This window comes from Liolophura sinensis, chromosome 6 (assembly GCF_032854445.1).
Source record: "Liolophura sinensis isolate JHLJ2023 chromosome 6, CUHK_Ljap_v2, whole genome shotgun sequence".
Taxonomy (NCBI): domain Eukaryota; kingdom Metazoa; phylum Mollusca; class Polyplacophora; order Chitonida; family Chitonidae; genus Liolophura; species Liolophura sinensis.
Window position 1 is genome coordinate 1,095,111 of NC_088300.1, and position 24,844 is coordinate 1,119,954.

A 24,844-nucleotide genomic window follows, 5' to 3' on the forward strand; every position below is an offset into this window, starting at 1 on the left:
GACGACATGGTCAAACCTACGGTCACTTGACGACTTGACGACATGGTCAAGCCTACGGCCACTTGACGACTTGACGACATGGTCAAGCCTACGGCCACTTGACGACAACTGGAGTAATGGCTAACACAAGGTGGAATTGTATTTAATCCATAACGTAAGAGAGATATAGATGTAAATATTTCATACATAATATATAGCTTATTTTATTTTCAGCTAAAAGAATTTCAGACTGCCCGTGGAAATGGCTTTGTTTACTGTTATATCCTGTTTATTTGCAGCGGAGAAACACGAACAAGTTAAAACCGACGAAGACTACATCTATTCCGAAGCAATAGCCCAGAGAAGCGCGCCAGAGCAGTACGCGTCACCTCTTACAGCCACGGTTGATGGTGAGTATCACATACCACTGGCAAATCATCTGCATGTCGGCTGCATATCCGCCTAACATACCTGAATGTCACTTACATGTCCAATTAGCTCACCTAAATGTCTAACATATGTCTAACATATACATATGTATATCCATCTGACTTACCTGTAAGACAATAGGCCCTATTCGCATGTTTTATGCTGTATTTTCTGCTAAGGCTTTTGTGAATATACTATTACTTGTGAAAATGTCTGTGAAATGTTAAAACTAACGTGGTTATTACTACAGACTATGATGACGATGACGGTTTTATCTATGACGACCCGAAAACTTTGAGTAATACCCCGGGTGGGCCTCACAAGTCTTCTCCGTTACAACGTCCACGAGGTGGGTTCAGTCTGTTGTTCCAAATAGAAGACCTATGATGATGCTTTCCTTTTTCTAACCGTTGAATTTGAATTGCTTTTTCCTTTTTCATTTGTTTGTACTTTTATGTTTTGATGTTGCTTAACGAATTTTTCGCTGATGTGATGGCGATCAGTTTTATGGGTGAAGAAAACCGGAGTGCGTAAACTACCGACCTTTGCCTAGTTACTGACAAACTTTCCCACCTGCGTCGAACTGATATGGACAGCATACTCGTGGACGACAAATGGTCAACAACAAACGGTACACTATGCTAAGAGCCACGTGATTTTCGCCGACCGGTTACTGTCTTCAAGGCCCCATGGGGAGCTAGAGGGGGGGGGAGGGATCTACAAAGTTCCTGTCCACATCCAGGACTAAACATCCATCTCATGTTGGTTTGTGTCCCTGTGCTGACATTTTAAAGAAATTATAAATTTATGTAAGACACATACTCATAATCGCCGACCGCTTACTGTCACCAAGGCCCCATGGGAAGCGAGAGGGGGTGAGGGGGATCTACAAAGTTCCTGTCCACATCCAGGACTGAACATCCATCTCATGTTGGTTTGTGTCCCTGTGCTGACATTTTAAAGAAATTATAAATTTATGTAAGACACATACTCATACACGCCGACCGCTTACTGTCACCAAGGCCCCATGGGAAGCGAGAGGAGAATGGGGGGATCTACAAAGTTACTGTCCACATCCAGGACTGAACATCCATCTTATGTTGGTTTGTGTCCTTGTGCTGACATTTTAAAGAAATTATAAATTTACTCACATATTAATACACGCCGACCGCTTACTGTCACCAAAGCCCCATGGGAAGCGAGAGGGATGGGGGTATCTACAAAGTTCCTGTCCACATCCAGGAATGAACATCCATCTCATGTTGGTTTGTGTCCCTGTGCTGACATTTTAAAGAAATTATAAATTTATGTAAGACACATACTCATACTCGCCGACCGCTTACTGTCACCAAGGCCCCATGGGAAGCGAGAGGGGGTGAGGGGGATCTACAAAGTTCCTGTCCACATCCAGGACTGAACATCCATCTTATGTTGGTTTGTGTCCTTGTGCTGACATTTTAAAGAAATTATAAATTTATGTAAGACACATACTCATACTCGCCGACCGCTTACTGTCACCAAGGCCCCATGGGAGGCAAGAGGGGGATGGGGGGGATCTACAAAGTTCCTGTCCACATCCAGGATTGAACATCCATCTCATGTTGGTTTGTGTCCCTGTGCTGACATTTTAAAGAAATTATAAATTTATGTAAGACACATACTCATACTCGCCGACCGCTTAGTGTCACCAAGGCCCCATGGGAAGCAAGAGGGGGATAGGGGGGATCTACAAAGTTCCTGTCCACATCCAGGACTGAACATCCATCTTATGTTGGTTTGTGTCCCTGTGCTGACATTTTAAAGAAATTGTAAATTTATGTAAGACACATACTCATACACGCCGACCGCTTACTGTCACCAAGGCCCCATGGGAAGCAAGAGGGGGATGGGGGGGGGGATCTACAAAGTTCCTGCCCACATCCAGGACTGAACATCCATCTCATGTTGGTTTGTGTCCCTGTGCTGACATTTTAAAGAAATTATAAATTTATGTAAGACACATACTCATACACGCCGACCGCTTACTGTCACCAAGACCCCATGGGAAGCGAGAGGGATGGGGGGATCTACAAAGGTCCTGTTCACATCCAGAAATGAACATCCATCTTATGTTGGGTTGTGTCCCTGTGCTGACATTTTAAAGAAATTATAAATTTATGTAAGACACATACTCATACTCGCCGACCGCTTAGTGTCACCAAGGCCCCATGGGAAGCGAGAGGGATGGGGGATCTACAAAGTTCCTGTCCACATCCAGGACTAAACATCCATCTCATGTTGGTTTGTGTCCCTTTGCTGACATTTTAAAGAAATTATAAATTTATGTAAGATACATACTCATACTCGTCGACCGCTTACTGTCACCAAGGCCCCATGGGAAGCGAGAGGGATGGGGGGATCTACAAAGTTCCTGTCCACATCCAGGACTGAACATCCATCTCATGCTGGTTTGTGTCCCTGTGCTGACATTTTAAAGAAATTATAAATTTATGTAAGACACATACTCATACTTGCCGACCGCTTACTGTCACCAAGGCCCCATGGGAAGCGAGAAGGATGGGGGGATCTACAAAGTTCCTGTCCACATCCAGGACTGAACATCCATCTTATGTTGGTTTGTGTCCCTGTGCTGACATTTCAAAGAAATTATAAATTTATGTAAGACACATATTCATAATCGCCGACCTCTTAGTGTCATCAAGGCCCCATGGGAAGCGATAGGGATGGGGGGATCTACAAAGTTCCTGTCCACATCCAGGACTAAACATCCATCTCATGTTGGTTTGTGTCCCTGTGCTGACATTTTAAAGAAATTATAAATTTATGTAAGACACATACTCATACTCGCCGACCGCTTAGTGTCATCAAGGCCCCATGGGAAGCGAGAGGGATGGGGGATCTACAAAGTTCCTGTCCACATCCAGGACTGAACATCCATCTCATGTTGGTTTGTGTCCCTGTGCTGACATTTTAAAGAAATTATAAATTTATGTAAGACACATACTCATACACGCCGACTGCTTAGTGTCATTAAGGCCCCATGGGAAGAAAAGAGGGATGGGGGATCTACAAAGTTCCTATCCACATCCAGGACTGAACATCCATCTCATGTTGGTTTGTGTCCCTGTGCTGACATTTCAAAGAAATTATAAATTTATGTAAGACACATATTCATAATCGCCGACCGCTTACTGTCATCAAGGCCCCATGGGAAGCGATAGGGATGGGGGGATCTACAAAGTTCCTGTCCACATCCAGGACTAAACATCCATCTCATGTTGGTTTGTGTCCCTGTGCTGACATTTTAAAGAAATTATAAATTTATGTAAGACACATACTCATAAATTTTACAGTTGGTGTTGTTCGTATGACACTCAGTTCTGAGAAACCACATACCAAAAAGACCCACAACAATGTGTGATCACCTACCATATACCTTAATGAGTGACCCCCAACTCAATAGGACAATGAGTGACCCCAAACTCAATACCACAATAAGTAACCATCTGTCAAATGCAGAATTAACCAGTGAACAACGATCTACAAAATGCGACAACGGGTGATCTTCTACCAAATACCGCAATGAGCAACCATCTACAAAATACCACAATGAGTGACCACATACCAAATACCACAATGAGTTACCACCTACCAAATACCACAATGAGCAACCATCTGTCAAATGCAGAATTAACCATCAGCTTACCAAATAATACAGTGAACAACGATCTACAAAGTACAACAACGGGTGATCACCTACCAAATACCGCAATGAGCAACCATCTACAAAGTACAACAACGGGTGATCAACTACCAAATATTGCAATGAGCAACCATCTACAAAATACATCAACGGGTGACCACCTACCAAATGTCACAATTGGTGATAACCTACCAAATGCCACAACGGGTGATCACGTACCGAATGCCACAATGAGCGACCGCCTTCTAAATACCATTAAATAAATACCACAATGAGCAATAATCCACAAAAAAGAACAATTATTGACAAGCTACCAAATCCCACAATGGGTAATCACCTACCAAATACCACAATGAGTGATCACCTACCAAATACCACCATGAACGACCGGCTACCAAACACCACAATGGGTAATCACCTAGTAAATACCACAATGAGCAACCATCTACCAAACACAACAATGAGCGACCACCTACCAAATCCCGGAATGGATGATCACGTAACAATTAACACAACAAGTCACCACCTTTCAAATACCACAATGGGTGATCACCTATGGGTGAGCAGCCATCTATAAAATAAAACAACGAGTGACCACCTACTAAATTCCACAATGGGTGACCAAATATTATAATGATCAACCATCTACAAAGTACAACAATGGGTGGTCACCTACCAAATACCACAATGAGCGACCACCTACTAAATACCACAATGAGCGACCACCTACTAAATACCACAATGGGTGAGCACTTACCAAATACCACAATGGGTGATCACCTACGCAATACCACACTGGGTGATCACCTACTTAATACCACAATGCTTGATCACCTTTCAGATACCAAAATGGGTGATCACCTATCAAATACCAAAATTGGGAACCATCTACAAAATACAACAACGTGTGGTCACGTAACAATTACCACAACAAAATTACCAAATACCATAATGAGCAACCATCTACAAAGTACAACAATGGATGATCACCTACCAAATACCACAACTGGTGATCAGCTACCAAATACCACAACTAGTGATCACTTACCAAATACCCCAATGAGTGACCATCTACCAAATACCACAATAGGTGACCACTATCAAATACCACAATAGGTACTCACCTAACAAATATAACAATGAGTGACCACCTACCAAATACCACATTGGGTTAATACCACAATGGGTGACCACCTTCCAAAGTCCACAATGGGTGATCACGTACCAAATACCACAATAAACGACCACCCACCAAATACCACAAAGGGTGATCACCTACCAAATACCACAATGGGCGACCACCCTACAAATACCACAGTGGGTGATCACCTAATAAATACCACAATGAGCAACCACCTACAAAATAGAACAATGAGCCACCACCTACCAAAACCCTCATTGGGTACTCACCTACCAAATTTAACAATAATTAGTAGGTGATCAGTGATCACCCACTAAAAATCACAATGGGAGATGACCTACCAAATACCACAATGAGTGATCACCAACCAAATATCACACTGACTGATCACATACCAAATACCACAACGTGTGACGAATACCTAATATCATATTCATTGACCACATACCAAACTATTCCTTGATAGAATGGTAAAACTAAATTCTATTTGATTTAAACGTAGAGGATATGTAAAATATGTCAGCATGATACATTTTAACCAGATCGAGTCCATTTTTGACTGTTTAAAACAACAAGCGTTTATTTACGTATGACAGAGAAACAGATAAAGGTTAAAACAGACGACGACTGCATCCATGATGTACCCACAAACCGGCGAAATGTGTCAGCGCGAAAAGTCCCATCACTTACAACCGCTTACTTATTTGAGTGTCTGTTTCATGTCCATCTTACTTATTTGAGTGCTTTTTCAATGTCCATCTTACTCATTTCAGTGCCTTTTTCATGTCTATCTTACTGATTTGAGTGCCTTTTTCATGTCCTTTCTTACTTAATTGAGTGCCGTTTCCATGTCCATCTAACTTACTTGCGTGCCGTTTACCTGTCAGTCTGACTTGCCTATATGTCGTTTGCTTGTCTACCTAGCTTACCTGCATGCTGTTTTCATGTCCATCTAATTTACCTTCATGTAACACTGTATTAGCATGTTTTATGTTATATTAATTGTCAAATTACACAAAATGGACACATTATCATGGTTTTTTCTTTTGTCTGATACTGGTCCCGATGGCTCAGCTGACAAAGCGTCCCCTTCTGTCTTATACCGGCCTCGGTGGCTCAGTTTGCAAAGCGTCCCCCTTCTGTCTAATACCTACCACTATGGCTCAGTTGGCAAAGCGTCCACTTCTGTTTGATACTGGCCACGATGGCTGAGTTGGCAAAGCGTTCCCTTTCTGTCTAATACCTACCACGATGGCTCAGTTGGCAAAGCGTCCCCTTCTGTTTGATACCGGCCACGATGGCTGAGTTGGCAAAGCGTCCCCTACTGTCTAATACCGACCCCGATGGCACAGTTGGCAAAGCGTCCCTTTCCGGGGCGGTAGATCCATGGTCAATCCTGGGTGGAGTCACCTTAAAAAAGGAAGTTGTAGCTTCCTCAGTTGGCGTTCAGCATTAAGAGAATAGTGCGATGACTGGCTCGGGCGATGTGGGGCGGCTTACTTTCCTTCGGTAAGTCGTCTCAGTGAAACAGTACTAGATAAAAGAGCGGTGGAAATTAGTCTTGCAACAAGGAGACACATTACATGCACTGTAAGGACTCCTTCGAATGACTGAAAATTGTTAAGTACGACGGTAATCCCTAAGCACTCACTCACTCCTCTGTCTTATCGTTGAGCTTGAGTTGTTTTTTTCTTTGTTTTTTACTTTTTTATTTCTTATAATTGTTTATTATTTTCGTTGATGTGATGACGATCAGTTTTATGGGTGAAGAAAACCGGAGTGCGTAAACTACCGACCTTTGCCTAGTTACTGACAAACTTTCCCACCTGCGTCGAACTGATATGGACAGCATACTGTTGGACGACAAATGGTCATCAACGAACGCTACACTGTGCTAAGAACCACGTGATTCTCGCCGACAGCTTACTGTCATCAAGGCCCCATGGGGAGCTAGAGGGGGGGGGGGGGGGGGAGGGATCTACAAAGTTCCTGTCCACATCCAGGACTGAACATCCATCTCATGTTGGTTTGTGTCCCTGTGCTGACATTTTAAAGAAATTTTAAATTTATGTAAGACACATACTCATAAATTTTACAGTTGGTGTTGTTCGTATGACACTCAGTTCTGAGAAACCACATACCAAAGAGACCCACAATAATGAGTGATCACCTACCATATACCTTAATGAGTGACCCCCAACTCAATAGGACAATGAGTGACCCCAAACTCAATACCACAATGAGCAACCATCTGTCAAATGCAGAAATAACCATCAGCTTGCCAAATAATACAGTGAACAACGATCTACAAAATGCAACAACGGGTGATCACCTACCAAATACCGCAATGAGCAACCATCTACAAAATACCACAATGAGTGACCACATACCAAATACCACAATGAGTTACCACCTACCAAATACCACAACGAGTGACCACCTACCAAATACCACAATGAGTGACCACCTACCAAATACCAATACCAATGAGAACAATAAGTGAACAACTACCAAATATAACAGTGAGTGACCACCTACCAAATATCACAATGTGACCATCAAAACCACAACGGGTGACCAACTTACCAAACGCAACAATAAGTGACCGGCTACACAGTTCCACTATATGTGAGTACATACCCTCTGGTCGTACGTGGGAAGGTCTGCTGGTAAGCTGGGGATGATCGTGGATTTCCCACGGGCTGTTCCAGGTTTCCTTCCGTCATAATGCTAGCAGTCGTCGCATAAGTCAAATATGTTTGTGTACGAAGTAAATAACACATCAAATAGTACATGACATACGGTAATGTATGCAAGCCGGATGCGACTATGCTCTCTCCTATACATTTATATATGGTAATGTATGCAAGCCGGATGCGGCTATGCTCTCTCCTATACATTTCCCGCAAAACAAGAACAGCGATATTTAAACCACAGTGAGATATTTAGGCGAGACTTATTGGAGATTTAGTGAGATATTTAGGCGAGATTTATTGGAGATTACGTGAGATATTTAGGCGAGACTTATTGGAGATTAAGTGAGATATTTAGGCGAGACTTATTGGAGATTAGGATTTGGATAAGGACACTGACGAAATTCCCATCTCGATTTGGCGACTAAAACTCGTGCCCTCATTAGAATCTCGCCGGCTCGTTCATTTCTCGACGAAATATCGTCTGAATCGCGACCAAACCCAACCAGAACAGTACATTAATCCTCGACTTAATCTCACAAGAATATAGCCTGTATTCTGAATCTCGTCAGATCGTTGGGGTATCCTCGAAAGCGTAACTTGCAACTCAACTTTGGAAGATCGACGTTCGTGCGACAAAGCGAGATTAGAACGAGATTGTGGAAACAGTGCGACATTCTGAAGTGCGAGTCTCGTCCAAATGTTACTTTATCATGACATTGGAAGGCATGTTAAAGTGTAGAGTAGAGAAGGTCATATGCTAACGAGTCTCACACGACAGCGCGAGATTCGGTTGAATCTCACAAAAGTTAGTCGGGTCTTGGTTTTACAATGTGGCTTTGTCGTGCTTATCTTGACCTAGTGGGGGCTAAATGTCTCAGGGTCGTTTGAATATCGTTCTAACTGGTTTAGGGTAAGTATGAGAGAGAGTGAACATGAGCGGATCCGGCTTCCATAGTAACGGGGTACGGTGTAGCCAGTCTGAGTTCAATTTGACAGTTTAGGACAACGTTTATTTACGTATGACAGAGAGACAGGCACAGATAAAAGCAGACGACATGTATGAGGTACCGTTACCCATAAACCGGCGAAGCGTTCCAGAGCGGAATGTCCCATCACGTACAACCGCCAGTGAGTATCACAATCAGCCACATGTAGCATGTCGTTTGCAAGCCCGTTTAACTTACCTACATGCCGTTTGCAAGCCCGTTTAACTTACCTACATATCGTTTGCAAGCCCGTTTAACTTACCTACATGTCGTTTGCATGTCCTTTTAACTTACCTACATGTCGTTTGCAAGCCCGTTTTACTTACCTACATGTTGTTTGCATGTCCTTTTAACTTACCTACATGTCGTTTGCAAGCCCGTTTAACTTATCTACATGTCGTTTGCAAGCCCGTTTAACTTATCTACATGTCGTTTGCATGTCCTTTTAACTTATCTACATGTCGTTTGCAAGCCAGTCTAACTTACCTACATGTCGTTTGCATGTCCTTTTAACTTATCTACATGTCGTTTGCATGTCCTTTTAACTTATCTACATGTCGTTTGCAAGCCCGCTTAACTTACCTACATGCTGTTTGCAAGCCCGTTTAACTTACCTACATGTCGCTTGCATGTCCTTTTAACTTATCTACATGTCGTTTGCAAGCCCGTTTAACTTACCTGTATGCCGTTTGCAAGGCCGTCTAACCTACCAGGATGTCGTTTGCATGTCCTTTTAACTTTCTTGCATGTCTTTTGCATGTCCATCTAACTTACCTGCATGTCGTTTGCATGTCCATCTAACTTACCTGCATGTCGTTTGCATGTCCATCTAACCTACCTGTATGTCGTTTGCATGTCCATCTAACTTACCTGCATGTCGTCTGCATGTCCATCTAACTTACCAGTTATGTCGCTTGCATGTTTACATAACTTACATGCATGTCGTTTGCATGTCCATCTAACTTACCTGTATGTCCTTTGCAGGTCTTTCTAACTTACCAGTTATGTCGTTTGCATTTTTACATAATTTATGCGCATGTCATTTGCATGTCAATCCAACTTATCTGTATGCCCTCTGCATGTCACGTAACTTAAATGCATGTTTCCAATTCCCAGTAAGACTTTTGCGAATATACTATAACCTGTGACAATGCATGTGAAATGTTAACATAAACGTGGTTATTACTGCAGACTGTGATGACGGTGACGGTTTTATCAATGACGAACAGAAAACGTTGAGTACACTGTTGACCATAAAGTTGGAATAAATTAATTCGACGACTGAATTCGGAGTTATTCTAATTGTACGCGGTATTGAATGCTTGATTATGGCGTAGATATCAGCATAACACCAAATGTTGGTCTTTTCTACACATATCAGCCTATTGTAATCTTTAATGGATCGATTATAGGCTGTAGAACGGCGTAAAAACAAAAACTGGCAATACAAGACGAAAGGATTGAAGGCTTTACTGCAATGTCTCCATATCACAAACATAAACGTATTTGTTCCCTTCGTATTATAAGTTACAGACAATACAGTTTGTAAGAGAAACAGTCATTAATATCTCGTACGACCACCCCTGACACGAATCAATGCGTCAAGACGTCGTTGCATGCTATCGACCAGATTGTTAATGAATTCAATGGGCAGAACGTTCCACTCATTGATCAGAGCCTGTGCCAGTTCTTGCAGATTTTCAGCAATATTGTCACGTGCGTTGATGGCTCGCCCTAACTTGTCCCAGGCATGTTCTATTGGGTTCATATCAGGGGAACACGATGGCCAAGGTAACTGCTCCACCCTTTCTGCCCGAAGAAATTCTCGTGTTGCAGGGGCCCTGTGTGGTGTAGCGTTGTCGTCTTGCAAACCAAAATTGTCTCCATAAACCCTTCGTGCGTATGGAAGGCAATGGTTTTCAAGGATATCAATGTACACGACGGCGTTGACGTTTTCGTCGGGCACCACCAACGGCGTTTTTCCACCATAGTGAATACCTGCCCAAACCATTACTGAACCGCCACCCCCTTGATTGTTTTCCTGCACACAGTTATCTCGAAGGCTTTCTCCTCGCAAACGACGAACCCTTTGCCTTCCGTCCACAGGTTTCAGGAAGAAGCGACTCTCATCCGTGAAGAGCACATGTCGCCAATGCCCTAACTGCAATTGTCTGTGCTCCCTAGCCCAGCGAAGCCTTTGGACTCTATGTTGGGCGGTTAGGCGGGGATATTTGGTCATACGTCTTGCTCGATAACCATGCTGAAGTAATCTGCGATTCACCGTTGTTCGGGAAACATTGATTCCGTAATGCCTCCGCCACAAACGGCGAAGATGGTTCGCAGACATTTTCCGGTTTGTGCGAGAGAGATTGAGCAGTCGGCGGTCATCCCGTCTCGTAGTCAGTCGTGGTCGTCCTGGAGTTTGACGTGGCCGCAAATGACCCACGTCTCGATGACGTCTGATGATTTTGCTGACTGTACTTTGCGATATGCCTACAAAATCGGCAACATCGGACTGTTTGTAGCCTTCTTGATGGAGGGCAATCACTCTCCGGCGTATTGGCATTGGAGTAGCACGAGGCATAGCCGGAATCCCCGCTACACTACTTTTTGTTCCATGCGAAACCGAGAACTCCGTTATGCGCGATGTAATTTGACCTCTCTGAATGAAGATCACTGGAGAAGCACCAGGCACAGGGAGTGAGTGAGTGAGTGCTTGGGGTTTAACGTCGTACTCAACAATTTTTCAGTCATATGACGACGAAGGAATCATTAGGGTGCATGCACGTATAATGTGCCTCCTTGTTGCAGGACGGATTTCCACCGCTCTTTTATTTAGTGCTGCATCACTGAGACAACTTACCGAAGGCAAGTAAGCCGCCCCGCCCGAGCCATTATACTGATACGGGTCAACCAGTCGTTGCACTATCCCCTTCATGCTGAACGCCAAGCGAGGAAGTTACAACTTCCTCTTTTAAAGTCTTAGGTGTGACTCGACCAAGGATTGATCCTGGATAAGTGGACGCTCTACCAACTGTGCTATCCGGGCCGGTCACCAGGCACAGGGCTTTTTATCACTACCATCAGAGCCTGAGAATATGTAATTCTCATGTTAGCATAGAATAAAACATTTTTGTACACGTAGTAGAGAGAGATTATGCATCAATTCGTGTCGGCTTATATTATTTTTGAGGCGAAAAATAATATTAAACTTCTGGGATTGTGGCTAAAATATTTTATTCCAACTTTATGGTCAACAGTGTAGTTCCTCAGGTGGGCCTCACAAGTCTTCACCGTCACAACGTCCACGAGGTGGGTTTACATGTTCAGTCAAAATAAAAGAAATGGGTGCCCTTCCATGGTTCTTTCTTATGTCTAACTGTTGAATTCGAACTGGTTGATTTTTTAGGGATCCCGTTGTTCCCGAACGGGATTCCTATTGTAATCGTTCTGTTTTTTCTTCTTATTTTTTTCACCGACTTTGTTAGCAGGGAAACTCCTACACCGTTCAACACAGAAGTCCCAAATTTTGCTCATATATTTTGGCGGTGAATATCTCGGGTCAAATTCTCCATTTTTTTCTAGGTCACGTGGTTCGGCCGCCATATTGAATTTTGTGTAAAACCTATAAAAATCTTCTTATCAAGAACCACTGAACCGATTGTTTTCAAATTTGACATGCAGCTAGAAGGTCACGAGTTACAAAAGTTTGCAAAAATGGTTGACTTCCGGTCAAAACTCTGGAAGCTCGCCATTGGTCCAAGTTGTGAGTTCACAAAAAGTTCTGAAATGTCAATTGTTCCCAAGGTATTCTAATGTATCTTGAGCTGCTGATTCCGAATCTGCTTTTATTTTTTGCATATCTGTGTAACTTTTTGAGATATAAGCAAAAAACTAGAAAAGTTACGTAATTTCAATGACCTGTAACTGGAGAACTATGGGAGCTAGAAATGTGCAACCTGCACCAAATTGTAGCCCAAGACATGCTCTTTCGAGCGCTTGCCAACGGATTGAGCTACGATCAATAGTTTTCTCGCTAGATGCGTTTAAATGACAACACCGTTTTTTGTTTAGAAAAAGATGGGAATCCTATTGCTTTAACATTGAGTTAGATGGGGACTGGACTGGGTTTATAGTATTTGACCTGATGCTTTCGGCTACACTGTCCGTGATCTCCCGAAACGGTTGTAGGATGACAGTGATTCCAGTTCCCATCTAACGCCAGTACTCTATTAGATGGCGTAGAATTCTAACTACAACAGCAAACGACGTGGACATGTGAAACTTAGCTTTGTTTTGCGCAGGCCTTGTCATCTTTACTATACGCTTATAAGGCCAGGGTGATTGACAGACATTACAATGTGCTGTGGTCAAGGTGTTGACTTTCTAACAACGGCCTAGATATCAGTGGAGCAGTGAGTCTGTTTATGGCAGGTTGTGGATTGAGACATGAAAGTACAAACTTTGATTTTTCTTCTTTCTTTCTTTTCTCTTACCGCTGACGCCTGTCAGTCATGTCAGAGTTCGATCCCAGCTTAGCCAATTTGTCAGGCGATGAAAATGTTGTGAATTTCAAGGTTTTAAGTAGGCTGCTAGGCGTATTTGGATGTTCTGATGACGAATCTGGTGTTTTTTCCTTTCTCCGACGCATGGTTTTACGCCAGTTGCTATGAAAGTGCGAAAAACTGCAATTTTCGCCCACATTTGGAAGTCACGTAGGTGACCACCCATTGTGGTATTTGCTAAGTGATCTGCAGCTGTGCAGCTGAAAATGACTGAGTACAAAGGGCTATATGGATACTATAGGCGTGCGGAAAATCATGGAAGTGTGTCAATAAATGAGGGAGTTGCAGTGCTTCAAATATTGTCCAAAGGCCGATTTGCTGTGTTTGCCACTTTGACGTCCCCATGTTATTTGATGCATTTTAAATGCATTTGCGACTAGGATGAAGGCACGAACATTGTAAGCATGCTACCCGACATAGTTTGACGTCCGGATCATGAATCTGGACTTATTTCTTTCCGGCGACGTATAGTTTTGCCGCAAATTGCGATCAAAACGCGAAAAAGCGCTTATCCCACCATATTTGGAGGTCTGGTGAGAGATAAACGTTACGGCTGCAAAGCTGAACATCACTGAGTGGAAAGTGCTACACACGTACTCTATGTGTGCTGAAAATCTTGGATCTGTGTCAACACCTACAGGACATGAAGGGGAAAACGTCATCGAACCGATCAGGGATCCCGGCCTAGGACCTGCTGTTCGCAGATCCATTCTAGTTCTTTTTGTTTTTGACTTTTATTTTTGTTTTTATTGTTGCTTAACAATTTCAGACTGCCCGTGAAAATGACTTTGTTTACTGTTATATCCTGTTTATTTGCAGCAGAGAAACAGGAACAAGTTAAAACCGACGAAGACTACATGTATGCCGAAGCCATAGCCCGGAGAAGGGCGCCAGAGCAGTACGCATCACCTCTTACAGCCACGGTTGATGGTGAGTATCACATACCACTGGCAAATCATCTGCATGTCGGCTGCATATCCGTCTAACATACCTGAATGTCACTTACATGTCCAATTAGCTCACCTAAATGTCGTTTGTATATCCATCTGACAATAAGCCCTATTCGCATGTTTCATGTTGTATTTTCTGCTAAGACTTTTGTGAATATACTATAACCTGTGACAATGTCTGTGAAATGTTAATTCTAACGTGGTTATTACTACAGACTATGATGACGGTGACGGTTTTATCTATGACGACCCGAAAACGTTGAGTAGTTCCTCAGGTGGGCCTCACAAGTCTTCTCCGTTACAACGTCCACGAGGTGAGTTCAGATGTTTCCACCGTGAATCTTTCGTCTGCCTCACTGTTGAGTTTGAGTTGGTTGTGTTTCTTTCATTTTAAGCTAAAGCATAATAAAAGACTTGAACACTTCTGTTCATGTCTGAATTAGTTCTGATGGTAAAAGTCTTACAAATCCCATAAATACCAAGGGCCTCACTGAGTGACCGCCTACCAAATACCTCACCAAGTCACCACCTACCAAATTCCTCATTGAGTAACCACCTACCAAATATCAAAGTGAGAGTTCACCAGTCAAATACCACAATGAGTGACTAATAACCAGGTACCACGTTCAGCTACGAAATACCACAATGAGTGATAACCTATCAAATACCTATCAAAATCACAATGATAGATCACTTAGCAAATACCACAATGGGTGGTCCCCTACCAAACTCCACAATGAGTGACCACCTACCAAGTATCACAATCAGTGATCACGTACAAAATACCACAATGAGTGATCACCTACATAATACGACAATGAGTGATCACCTACCCAATACCAAAATGAGAGATCACCTACCATATACCACAATGGGTGATAACATGCTTAATATCACAAAAGGTGATTACATACCAAACTTTACAATGGATGCTTAGATACCAAATAACACAATGAGTGATGGGCTAACAAATATCGTAATGAGTGATCATCTACCACATACCACAATGAGTGATCACCTACCACATACCACAATGAGTGATCACCTACCAAATACCACAATGAGTGACCACCTACCCAATACCACAATGACGGATCACCTACCCAATACCACAATGTGATCACCTACCACATACCACAATGAGTGATCACCTACCACATACCACAATGAGTGATCACCTACCAAATACCACAATGAGTGACCACCTACCCAATACCACAATGACGGATCACCTACCCAATACCACAATGTGATCACCTACCACATACCACAATGTGATCACCTACCACATACCACAATGGGTGATAATATCACAATGGGTGATTACATGCCAAATTTTACAATGAGTGATTACCTAATAAATACCACAATGCGTGATCACCTTCCAAATACCACAATGAGTGATCACCAACCAAATATCACACTGACTGATCACTTATCAAAAACCACATCGTGTGACGACAACCTAATACCATATTCAGTGACCACATACCAAACAATTCCTTGATAGAATGGTAAAACTAAATTATATTTGATTTAAACGTAGAGGATATGTAAAATATGTCAGCGGGATACGTTTTAACCAGTTCGAGCTCATTTTTGACGTTAAAATAACAAGCGTTTATTTACGTACGCAGAGAGACAAATAAAGGTTAAAACAGACGACGACTACATCTATGATGTACCCACAAACAGGCGAAGTGTGCCAGAGCGGAAAGCCTCTTCGCGTACAACCGCTGGTGAGTATTATAATCTACTACATGTAGCATGTCCATCTTACTGATTTGAATGCCTTTTTCATGTCCATCTTACTTATTTCTTACTTATTTGAATGTAATCTTATTTATTTATTTTAATCTTACTTATTCCTTACTTATTTGAATGGCTTTTTCATGTCCATCTTACTTATTTCTTACTTATTTGAATGTAATCTTACTTATTTATTTTAATCTTACTTATTCCTTACTTATTTGAGTGCCTATTTGCATGCTCATCTTACTGATTTGAGTGCCTTTTTCATGTCCATCTTACTTATTCGAGTGCCGTTTCCATGTCCATCTAACTTACTTGCGTGCCGTTTCCATGTCCATCTAACTTACCTGTATGTCGTTTGCTTGTCTACCTAGCTTACCTGCATGCTGTTTTCATGTCCATCTAATTTACCTTCATGTAACACTGTATTAGCATGTTTTATGTTATATCAATTGTTAGATCATGCCAAATGGGCACATTATCATGTTTTTTCTTCTGTCTAATACCGGCCCCGATGGCTCAGTTGGCAAAGCGTCCCCTTCTGTCTAATAACAGCCCCGGTGGCTCAGTTTGCAAAGCGTCCCCTTCTATCTAATACCGGCCCCGGTGGCTCAGTTAGCAAAGCGTCTCCTTCTATCTATACCGGCCCCGGTGGCTCAGTTAGCAAAGCGTCCCCCTTCTGTCTAATACCGGCCCCGATGGCTCAGTTTGCAAAGCGTCCCCTTCTGTCTAATACCGGCCCCGGTGGCTCAGTTAGCAAAGCGTCCCCTTCTATCTAATACCGGCCCCGGTGGCTCAGTTAGCAAAGCGTCCCCTTCTTCTAATACCGGCCCCGATGGCTCAGTTTGCAAAGCGCCCCCTTCTGTCTAATACCGGCCCCGGTGGCTCAGTTAGCAAAGCGTCCCCTTCTATCTAATACCGGCCCCGGTGGCTCAGTTAGCAAAGCGTCCCCTTCTTCTAATACCGGCCCAGATGGCTCAGTAGCTCAAGGGTGAATCATCGGTGGGGTCACACGCAGGACATTAAAAGAGGAAGTTGTAGCTTCCTCAGTTGGCGCTCAGCATTAAGAGGATAGTGCGACGACTGGTTGACCCGTATCAGTATGATGGCTCGGGCGGGGCGTATTACTTGCCTTCGGTAAGTCGTCTCAGTGAAGCAGCACTAGATAAAAGAGCGGTGGAAATTAGCTTGCTTCAAGGAGACACATTACATGCACTGTAAGGACTCCTTAGTGGTCATATGACTGAAAATTGTTAAGTACGACGGTAAACCCTAAGCACTCTAATTGTTGAGTTTTAGTTTGCTTTTTTTTACTTTTTTATTTCTTATTATTGTTTGTTAACGCCATATTGACGAATTTTTCGCTGATGTGATGGCGGTCAGCTTTATGGGTGAAGAAAACCGAAGTGCCTTACAGTTCCTTACAATGCAAAACTACCGACCTTTGCCTAGTGAACAAATATACAAATATAACAATGAGTGACCACCTACCAAATGCCAGAGTAGGTAATTACCTCCCAAAAACCACAATGGACGACCAGCTTACCGAGCACAGCCTAATTTGTTCATTTCTCTACAAAATATCGTCTGAATCCCGACCAGGACCGACCAGAAGAATACACTGATTCTCGACTTAATCTCACCAGAATATTGTCTATATTTTTAATCTCGTCAGATCGTTGGGGTATCCTCGACTTAATCTCACCAGAATATTGCCTGTATTCTGAATCTCGTCAGATCGTTGGGGTATCCTCGAAAGCTGAACTTTCAACTCAGCTTTTGAAGATCGACGTTCGTGCGACAAAGCGAGATTAGAACGAGATTGTGGAAACTGCGACATTCTGACGTGCGAGTCTCGTCCAAATGTCGCTTTCTCATAACATTGGAAGGCATGTTAAAGTGTAGAGTAGAGAAGGTCATATGCTAACGAGTCTCACACGACAGCGCAAGATTCGGTTGAATCTCACAAAAGTTAGTCGGGTCTTGGTTTTACAATGTGGCTTTGTCGTGCTTATCTTGACCTAGTGGGGGCTAAATGTCTCAGGGTCGTTCGAATATCGTTCTAAATGGTTTAGCGTAAGTATGAGAGAGAGTGAGCATGAGCGGATCCGGCTTCCATAGTAACGGGGTACGGTGTAGCCAGTCTGAGTTCAATTTGACAGTTTAGGACAACGTTTATTTACGTATGACAGAGAGACAGGCACAAATAAAAGCAGATGACATGTATGCGGTACCGTTACCCATAAACCGGCGAAGCGTTCCAGAGTGGAATGTCCCATCACGTACAACCGCCAGTGAGTATCACAATCCGCCACATGTAGCATGTCGTTTGCAAGCCCGCTTAACTAACCTACATGTCGTTTGCAAGCCCGTTTAACTTACATACATGTCGTTCGCAAGCCCATTTAACTTCCCTACATATCGTTTGCAAGCCCGTTTAACTTACCTACATGTCGTTTGCAAGCCCGTTTAACTTACCTACATGTTGTTTGCAAGCCCGTTTAACTTACCTACATGTCGTTTGCAAGGCCGTCTAACTTACCTACATGCCGTTTGCAAGCCCGTTTAACTTACCTACATGTCGTTTGCAAGCCAGATTAACTTACCTACATATCGTTTGCAAGCCCGTTTAACTTACCTACATGTCGTTTGCAAGCCCGTTTAACTTACCTGCATGTCGTTTGCAAGCCCGTTTAATTAACCTACATGTCGTTTGCAAGCCCGCTTAACTTACCTACATGTCGTTTGCAAGCCCGTTTAACTTACCTGCATGCCGTTTGCAAGCCCGTTTAACTTACCTGCATGTCGTTTGCAAGCCCGTTTAATTAACCTACATGTCGTTTGCAAGCCCGTTTAACTTACCTGCATGTCGTTTGCAAGCCCGTTTAATTAACCTACATGTCGTTTGCAAGCCCGCTTAACTTACCTACATGTCGTTTGCAAGCCTGTTTAACTTACCTGCATGCCGTTTGCAAGCCCGTTTAACTTACCTACATGTCGTTTGCATGTCCTTTTAACTTACTTGCATGTCTTTTACATGTCCGTCTAACTTACCAGCATGTTGTTTGCATGTCCGTCTAACTTACCAGGATGTCGTTTGCATGTCCATCTAACTTACCTGTATGTCGTTTGCATGTCCATCTAACTTACCAGCATGTCGTCTGCATGTCCATCTAACTTACCAGTTATGTCGTTTGCATTTTTACATAATTTATGCGCATGTCATTTGCATATCAATCCAACTTATCTGTATGGCCCCTGCATATCACGTAACTTGCATGTTTCCAATTCCCAAGACTTTTGTGAATATACTATAACCTGTGACAATGTCTGTGAAATGTTAACATAAACGTGATTATTACTACAGACTGTGATGACGGTGACGGTTTTATCTATGACGAACCGAAAACGTTGAGTAGTTCCTCAGGTGGACCTCACAAGTCTTCACCGTCACAACATCCACGAGGTGGGTTTAGATATTCAGTCAAAATAAAAGAAATGGGTGCCCTTCCATGGTTCTTTCTTATGTCTAACTGTTGAGTTCGAATTGGTTGATTTTTTTCTTTTTGTTTTTGACTCTTATTTTTGTTTTTATTGTTGCTTAACAATTTCAGACTGCCCGTGGAAATGACTTTATTTATTGGTATATCCTGTTTATTTGCAGCGGAGAAACACGAACAAGTTAAAACCGACGAAGACTACATGTATGCAGAAGCCATAGCCCGGAGAAGGGCGCCAGAGCAGTACGCGTCACCTCTTACAACCACGGTTGATGGTGAGTATCACATACCACTGGCAAATCATCTGCATGTCGGCTGCATATCCATCTAACATACCTGAATGTCACTTAGATGTCCAATTAGCTCACCTAAATGTCGTTTGTATATCCATCTGACTTACTTGTAAGACAATAAGCCCTATTCGCATATTTTATGTTGTATTTTCTGCTAAGACTTTTGTGAATATACTATAACCTGTGACAATGTCTGTGAATTGTTAACACTAACGTGGTTATTACTACAGACTATGATGACGGTGACGGTTTTATCTATGACGACCCGAAAACGTTGAGTAGTTCCTCAGGTGGGCCTCACAAGTCTTCTCCGTTACAACGTCCACGAGGTGAGTTCAGATGTTTCCACCGTGAATCTTTCGTCTGTCTCACTGTTGAGTTTGAGTTGGTTGTGTTTCTTTCATTTTAAGCTAAAGCATAATTTAGAGTCAGAGTTTTGACAGACACTTCTGTTCATGTCTGAATTAGTTCTGATGGTAACAATCTTACAAGTTCCACAATGAGTGAATGACTACCAAATACCACACTGAGTGACTTCCTACATAATATCGCACTGAGTGACCACCTAGTAAATACTACACTGAGTGACCACCTACCAAATACCTCACTGACAGACCGCCTACCAAACACCACACTAAGTGACCGCCTTATAAATATTACATTGAGTAACCACCTGCCAAATACCACATTGAGAGACCACCAACTAAATACCTCACTGAGAGAGCACCTAATAAATACTACACTGATGAGCCACCTATTAAATACCCCACTGACAGACTGTCTATCAAATACCACAATGAGTGACCACCTACCAAATACGGCAATGCATGACCACCTACCAAATACCACAATGAATGACCACCTACCAAATACCACAATGAATGGCCACCTACCAAATTCCACAATGAAGACCACCTACCAAATATCGCAAAGAATCACCACCTACCAAGTACCACAATGCATGACCACAATGAACGACCACCTACCAAATACCAAAAAGAGTGACCACTTACCAAATACCTCAATGCATGACGGCCTACCAAACACCACAAAGAGTGACCACCTACCAAACACCACAATGAATGACCACCTACCAAACACCAAAAAGAATGACCACCTACCAAATACCACAATGAATGACCACCTACCAAACACCACAAAGAGTGACCACCTACCAAACACCACAAAGTGACCACCTACCAAATACCACAAAAATGACCACCTACCAAATACCACAATGAATGACCACCTACCAAACACCACAAAGAGTGACCACCTACCAAACACCACAAAGAGTGACCACCTACCAAATATCACAAAGAATGACCACCTACCAAATACCACAATGAATGACCACCTACCAAACACCACAAAGAGTGACCACCTACCAAATATCACAATGAAGACCACCTACCAAATATCGCCAAGAGTCACCACCTACCAAGTACCACAATGCATGACCACAATGAACGACCACCTACCAAATACCAAAAAGAGTGACCACTTGCCAAATACCTCAATGCATGACGGCCTACCAAACACTACAAAGAGTGACCACCTACCAAACACCACAATGAATGACCACCTACCAAACACCAAAAAGAATGACCACCTACCAAATACCACAATGAACGACCACCTACCAAACACCACAAAGAGTGACCACCTACCAAACACCACAAAGAGTGACCACCTACCAAACACCACAAAGAGTGACCACCTACCAAATACCACAAAGAGTGACCACCTACCAAATACCACAAAGAGTGACCACCTACCAAATACCACAAAGAGTGACCACCTACCAAATACCACAAAGAGTGACCACCTACAAAATACCACAATGGAAATCTGTGATGCTTCTTACATACTCCGGGTTCAGTTTGACAGTTTAAGACAGTTAGCGTTTATTTGACTAAGGGACAGATACAGATTAAAACAGACGACGACTGCAGAGTGGAAAACCTCATCGCGTACAACCGCCGTAGATGTTGAGTACAGGTATCATATACCACTGCCTGCAGGATGTTAGGTGTAGGCCCCTTGCCCGTCCATCTATTTTACCTGCATGTCACTTACATATTCTTACCTGATTGTTAGATTACGTTGCCTGTTAGTGAATGAGTACTTCAAAGTAAAAACCTTCGTTGTTATATGACTGATAAAAGTACGACGTTAAACCTCAAGCACTCACTCAGTCACTCAATCAATCAGTCACTCACTCAGTAATAACGAATATGTTTTGGATATTATTAACATTTTCCCTACAGCCTAACGGTCAGCGTAAACAGCCACAGCAACTTCAGTTCTAGATGATGCATGTGGAATGTTAACATGAACATTTGTTAAAACCACAGGTGCTGAAGACTATTACGGTTTGATGTACGACATTGCCAAACCGTCAGGCAATTTCCCAGCGCACCAAACCAAGACGTCCGCTACACAAAGTGGACCAGGTATGTATACATTTACATGTTGAGTCAGACTATAGATGTCACGACACAGAGTGGACTAGGTGTGTATATATTTACGTGCAGAGACAGACTATAAATGCCACGATGCCAAGACGCAGAATTGACTAAGCGTGCATACATTTACGTGTTGAGTCAGACTATAGACACTGCAAAACAGATTGGCCCAGATGTGTGTACTTTTACGTGCTGAGTCAGACTATAGATGTCACAACAAGGAGTGAACCAGATGTGTATGAATGTACGTGTTAAGTCAGGCTATAGATGTCACGACACAGACTGGACGAGGTGTGTATAAATTTACAGGTTGAGTCAGGTTACAGACACTGCAACACAGATTGGCCCAGATGTGTATACTTTTACGTGTTGAGTCAGACTATAGATGCCACGACACAGAGTGAACCAGGTGTGTATACATTTACGTGTTGAGTCAGACTATAGATGCCACGACAGAGAATGGACTAGGTGTGTACATGAGTACGTGTTGAGTCAGGCTGTAAGCACCGCGACACGGAGTGGGCTAGGTGGGTGAACATTTGCTTGTTAAGCCAGACTACAGACACCATGACGCATAATGGACAAGGTGTGTGTGCCTTTACGGGTTGAATTAAACTAAGATGCCGCGACACTCAGCCTGTTGGGTGTGTGTATAAATAAGTCGGACTGTAAAATCAAATTTATTATTAATACTATAAGTTTTTAAAATATTTTTTTTCTAGAAACAAAACACACATAATACAGACAGGCAGATCTGCTCAAATCACTCTGCTTTCGCTTTTCGGCCGCTAAGATGGTTTCACATTTGCTCAATTTAATTAATTTGTAAAAAAGAATGTATCAAGCGTGTCTTAAAATAAATATAACTGTTATTTAGTGCTTCGTAAGAAAGGTTTGGTTGGTATTTGGATGTAATTGATAAAGTTTCACTAGAGCTCACTTCTTGTAGTTGCCACAGTATTTGAGTAGTTCAGTATGCTGCAGGCCTGAGGGTTACCACAACAGAAAACGTCAAAATGGGTGCAGGGCAAAAGGCAGTGGAGATGAAGCCCCCCAAACCTCTGACTATGGCTCACTCCTTGAAAGTCGAAGGCGATCAGGTAAGGCAATGGCACAGGACGATATACCACTTAATATCGTATGGTAAAATGATATCGGGAAGGAAAAAAAGAACAGAACTTTGCGTAGACTGGCATACAGGTCGGTATATTTGAACTGAATATTTTTCACAGTAAGGTATGGTAATAATAGCACTGAGTTACACAGCTTTGCAGTTTGTTTCTAATGCATACAATTCTGGTGGGAGTTGGGGGAAGGAAGTAACATTTTGTTTATCTTCATAATGTTATCGTATGTATTTCCCATCCGTTTGGTATAGGACAGGACTTGCTATAAATACCTCATTATGGCCACTTAGTTTCTGGCAGTTGGGGTGGGGCTGGGAGTTGGGGTAGGGTGGGGTGCGGTGGGGTTCGCGGTTGATGAATGTTATGGAGAAAGGTGTGTTCCATCATTTATGCATGTCTGCTTCGTTTCTGATAGTTTGGAAGGAAGATATGTTCCATCATTCACGCATGCTACTTGGTTTGCTTGGTTTGTTCCCAGTTTGTGCTGGGAGTGAGAAGTTGTGCATACCTGGGCACTAAGATCACACATACTCAGTTTTGTGTTTATTACGCTATCCAGTAAACGGCAAATGGCATAGTTTGAAAATTGCCTACATTTGACCCTTTGCATTGAAACAAATAACAGTCATGCTGTTTTATGAAAGTGATTCCTGATACGTTTTACTACTTTTCAGATTAAGATAGTTCTCCAGTTAAGGTCACCGGAAACGGAAGCAGGGCACTTTCGTCGCGTGCCAATGCGCGTTGTGTGTTTATTTGATATAAGCGGAAGTATGGGTCAGCAATTTGGATCCAAGGCGAGGAGGAGAGAAACTAAAATAGTAAAGATGAGAAATATTGCCAAACTAATAACGAACACCTTGGATGATATGGACTACCTCGGAGTAATAGCGTTCGGCAATGATACAGAGGTTTTGTCGCCGATGACCAAGAATGAGCCGAGTGCAAAGGTAATCTTAAAACTATTATTTTTATGTATTTTCAATATGCTCTTGCTGTGAGACGCGATGATAAACATCCTGCGGTACATTCCTCAGCGACATTGAATAATGATTACTCTCACCAGCTAGATGTATAATGGAAACTTAAACAGACACATTATAGCTTAACTCACTTGACTGTTTCAGAAAGAAGTGCTGAGTAAGGTCAGAGAACTTGGTAGAAATGGTTTATCTTTAACCACTAACCTCAGTCGAGCAATGTTCGCCGCCATTAACATGTTCCGTCAGGATTCCAAGTAAGTCTGAAAACAACG

General features: G+C 42.6%; 1 protein-coding gene across 8 annotated transcripts in view; it reads left to right on the forward strand.

Moving 5' to 3' along the window:
• LOC135468235 (uncharacterized) overlaps positions 1 to 24,844 on the forward strand; it is a 38,623-nt gene that overhangs the window by 9,615 nt on the left and 4,164 nt on the right. For 4 of the 8 annotated variants that reach the window (XM_064746373.1, XM_064746376.1, XM_064746377.1 and 1 more), the window contains exons 4-14: positions 279 to 389; positions 14,319 to 14,429; positions 14,665 to 14,763; positions 16,087 to 16,188; positions 19,569 to 19,667; positions 19,866 to 19,976; positions 20,225 to 20,323; positions 22,352 to 22,450; positions 23,447 to 23,562; positions 24,264 to 24,539; positions 24,717 to 24,826. In XM_064746373.1, coding sequence (XP_064602443.1) covers positions 279 to 389; positions 14,319 to 14,429; positions 14,665 to 14,763; positions 16,087 to 16,188; positions 19,569 to 19,667; positions 19,866 to 19,976; positions 20,225 to 20,323; positions 22,352 to 22,450; positions 23,447 to 23,562; positions 24,264 to 24,539; positions 24,717 to 24,826 — 1,333 coding nt within the window. Of the gene's footprint in view, positions 1 to 278; positions 390 to 658; positions 758 to 14,318; positions 14,430 to 14,664; positions 14,764 to 16,086; positions 16,189 to 19,568; positions 19,668 to 19,865; positions 19,977 to 20,224; positions 20,324 to 22,351; positions 22,451 to 23,446; positions 23,563 to 24,263; positions 24,540 to 24,716; positions 24,827 to 24,844 lie in introns of all 8 variants that reach the window. The other 4 variants (XM_064746371.1, XM_064746372.1, XM_064746374.1 and 1 more) reach the window with 3 other exon arrangements.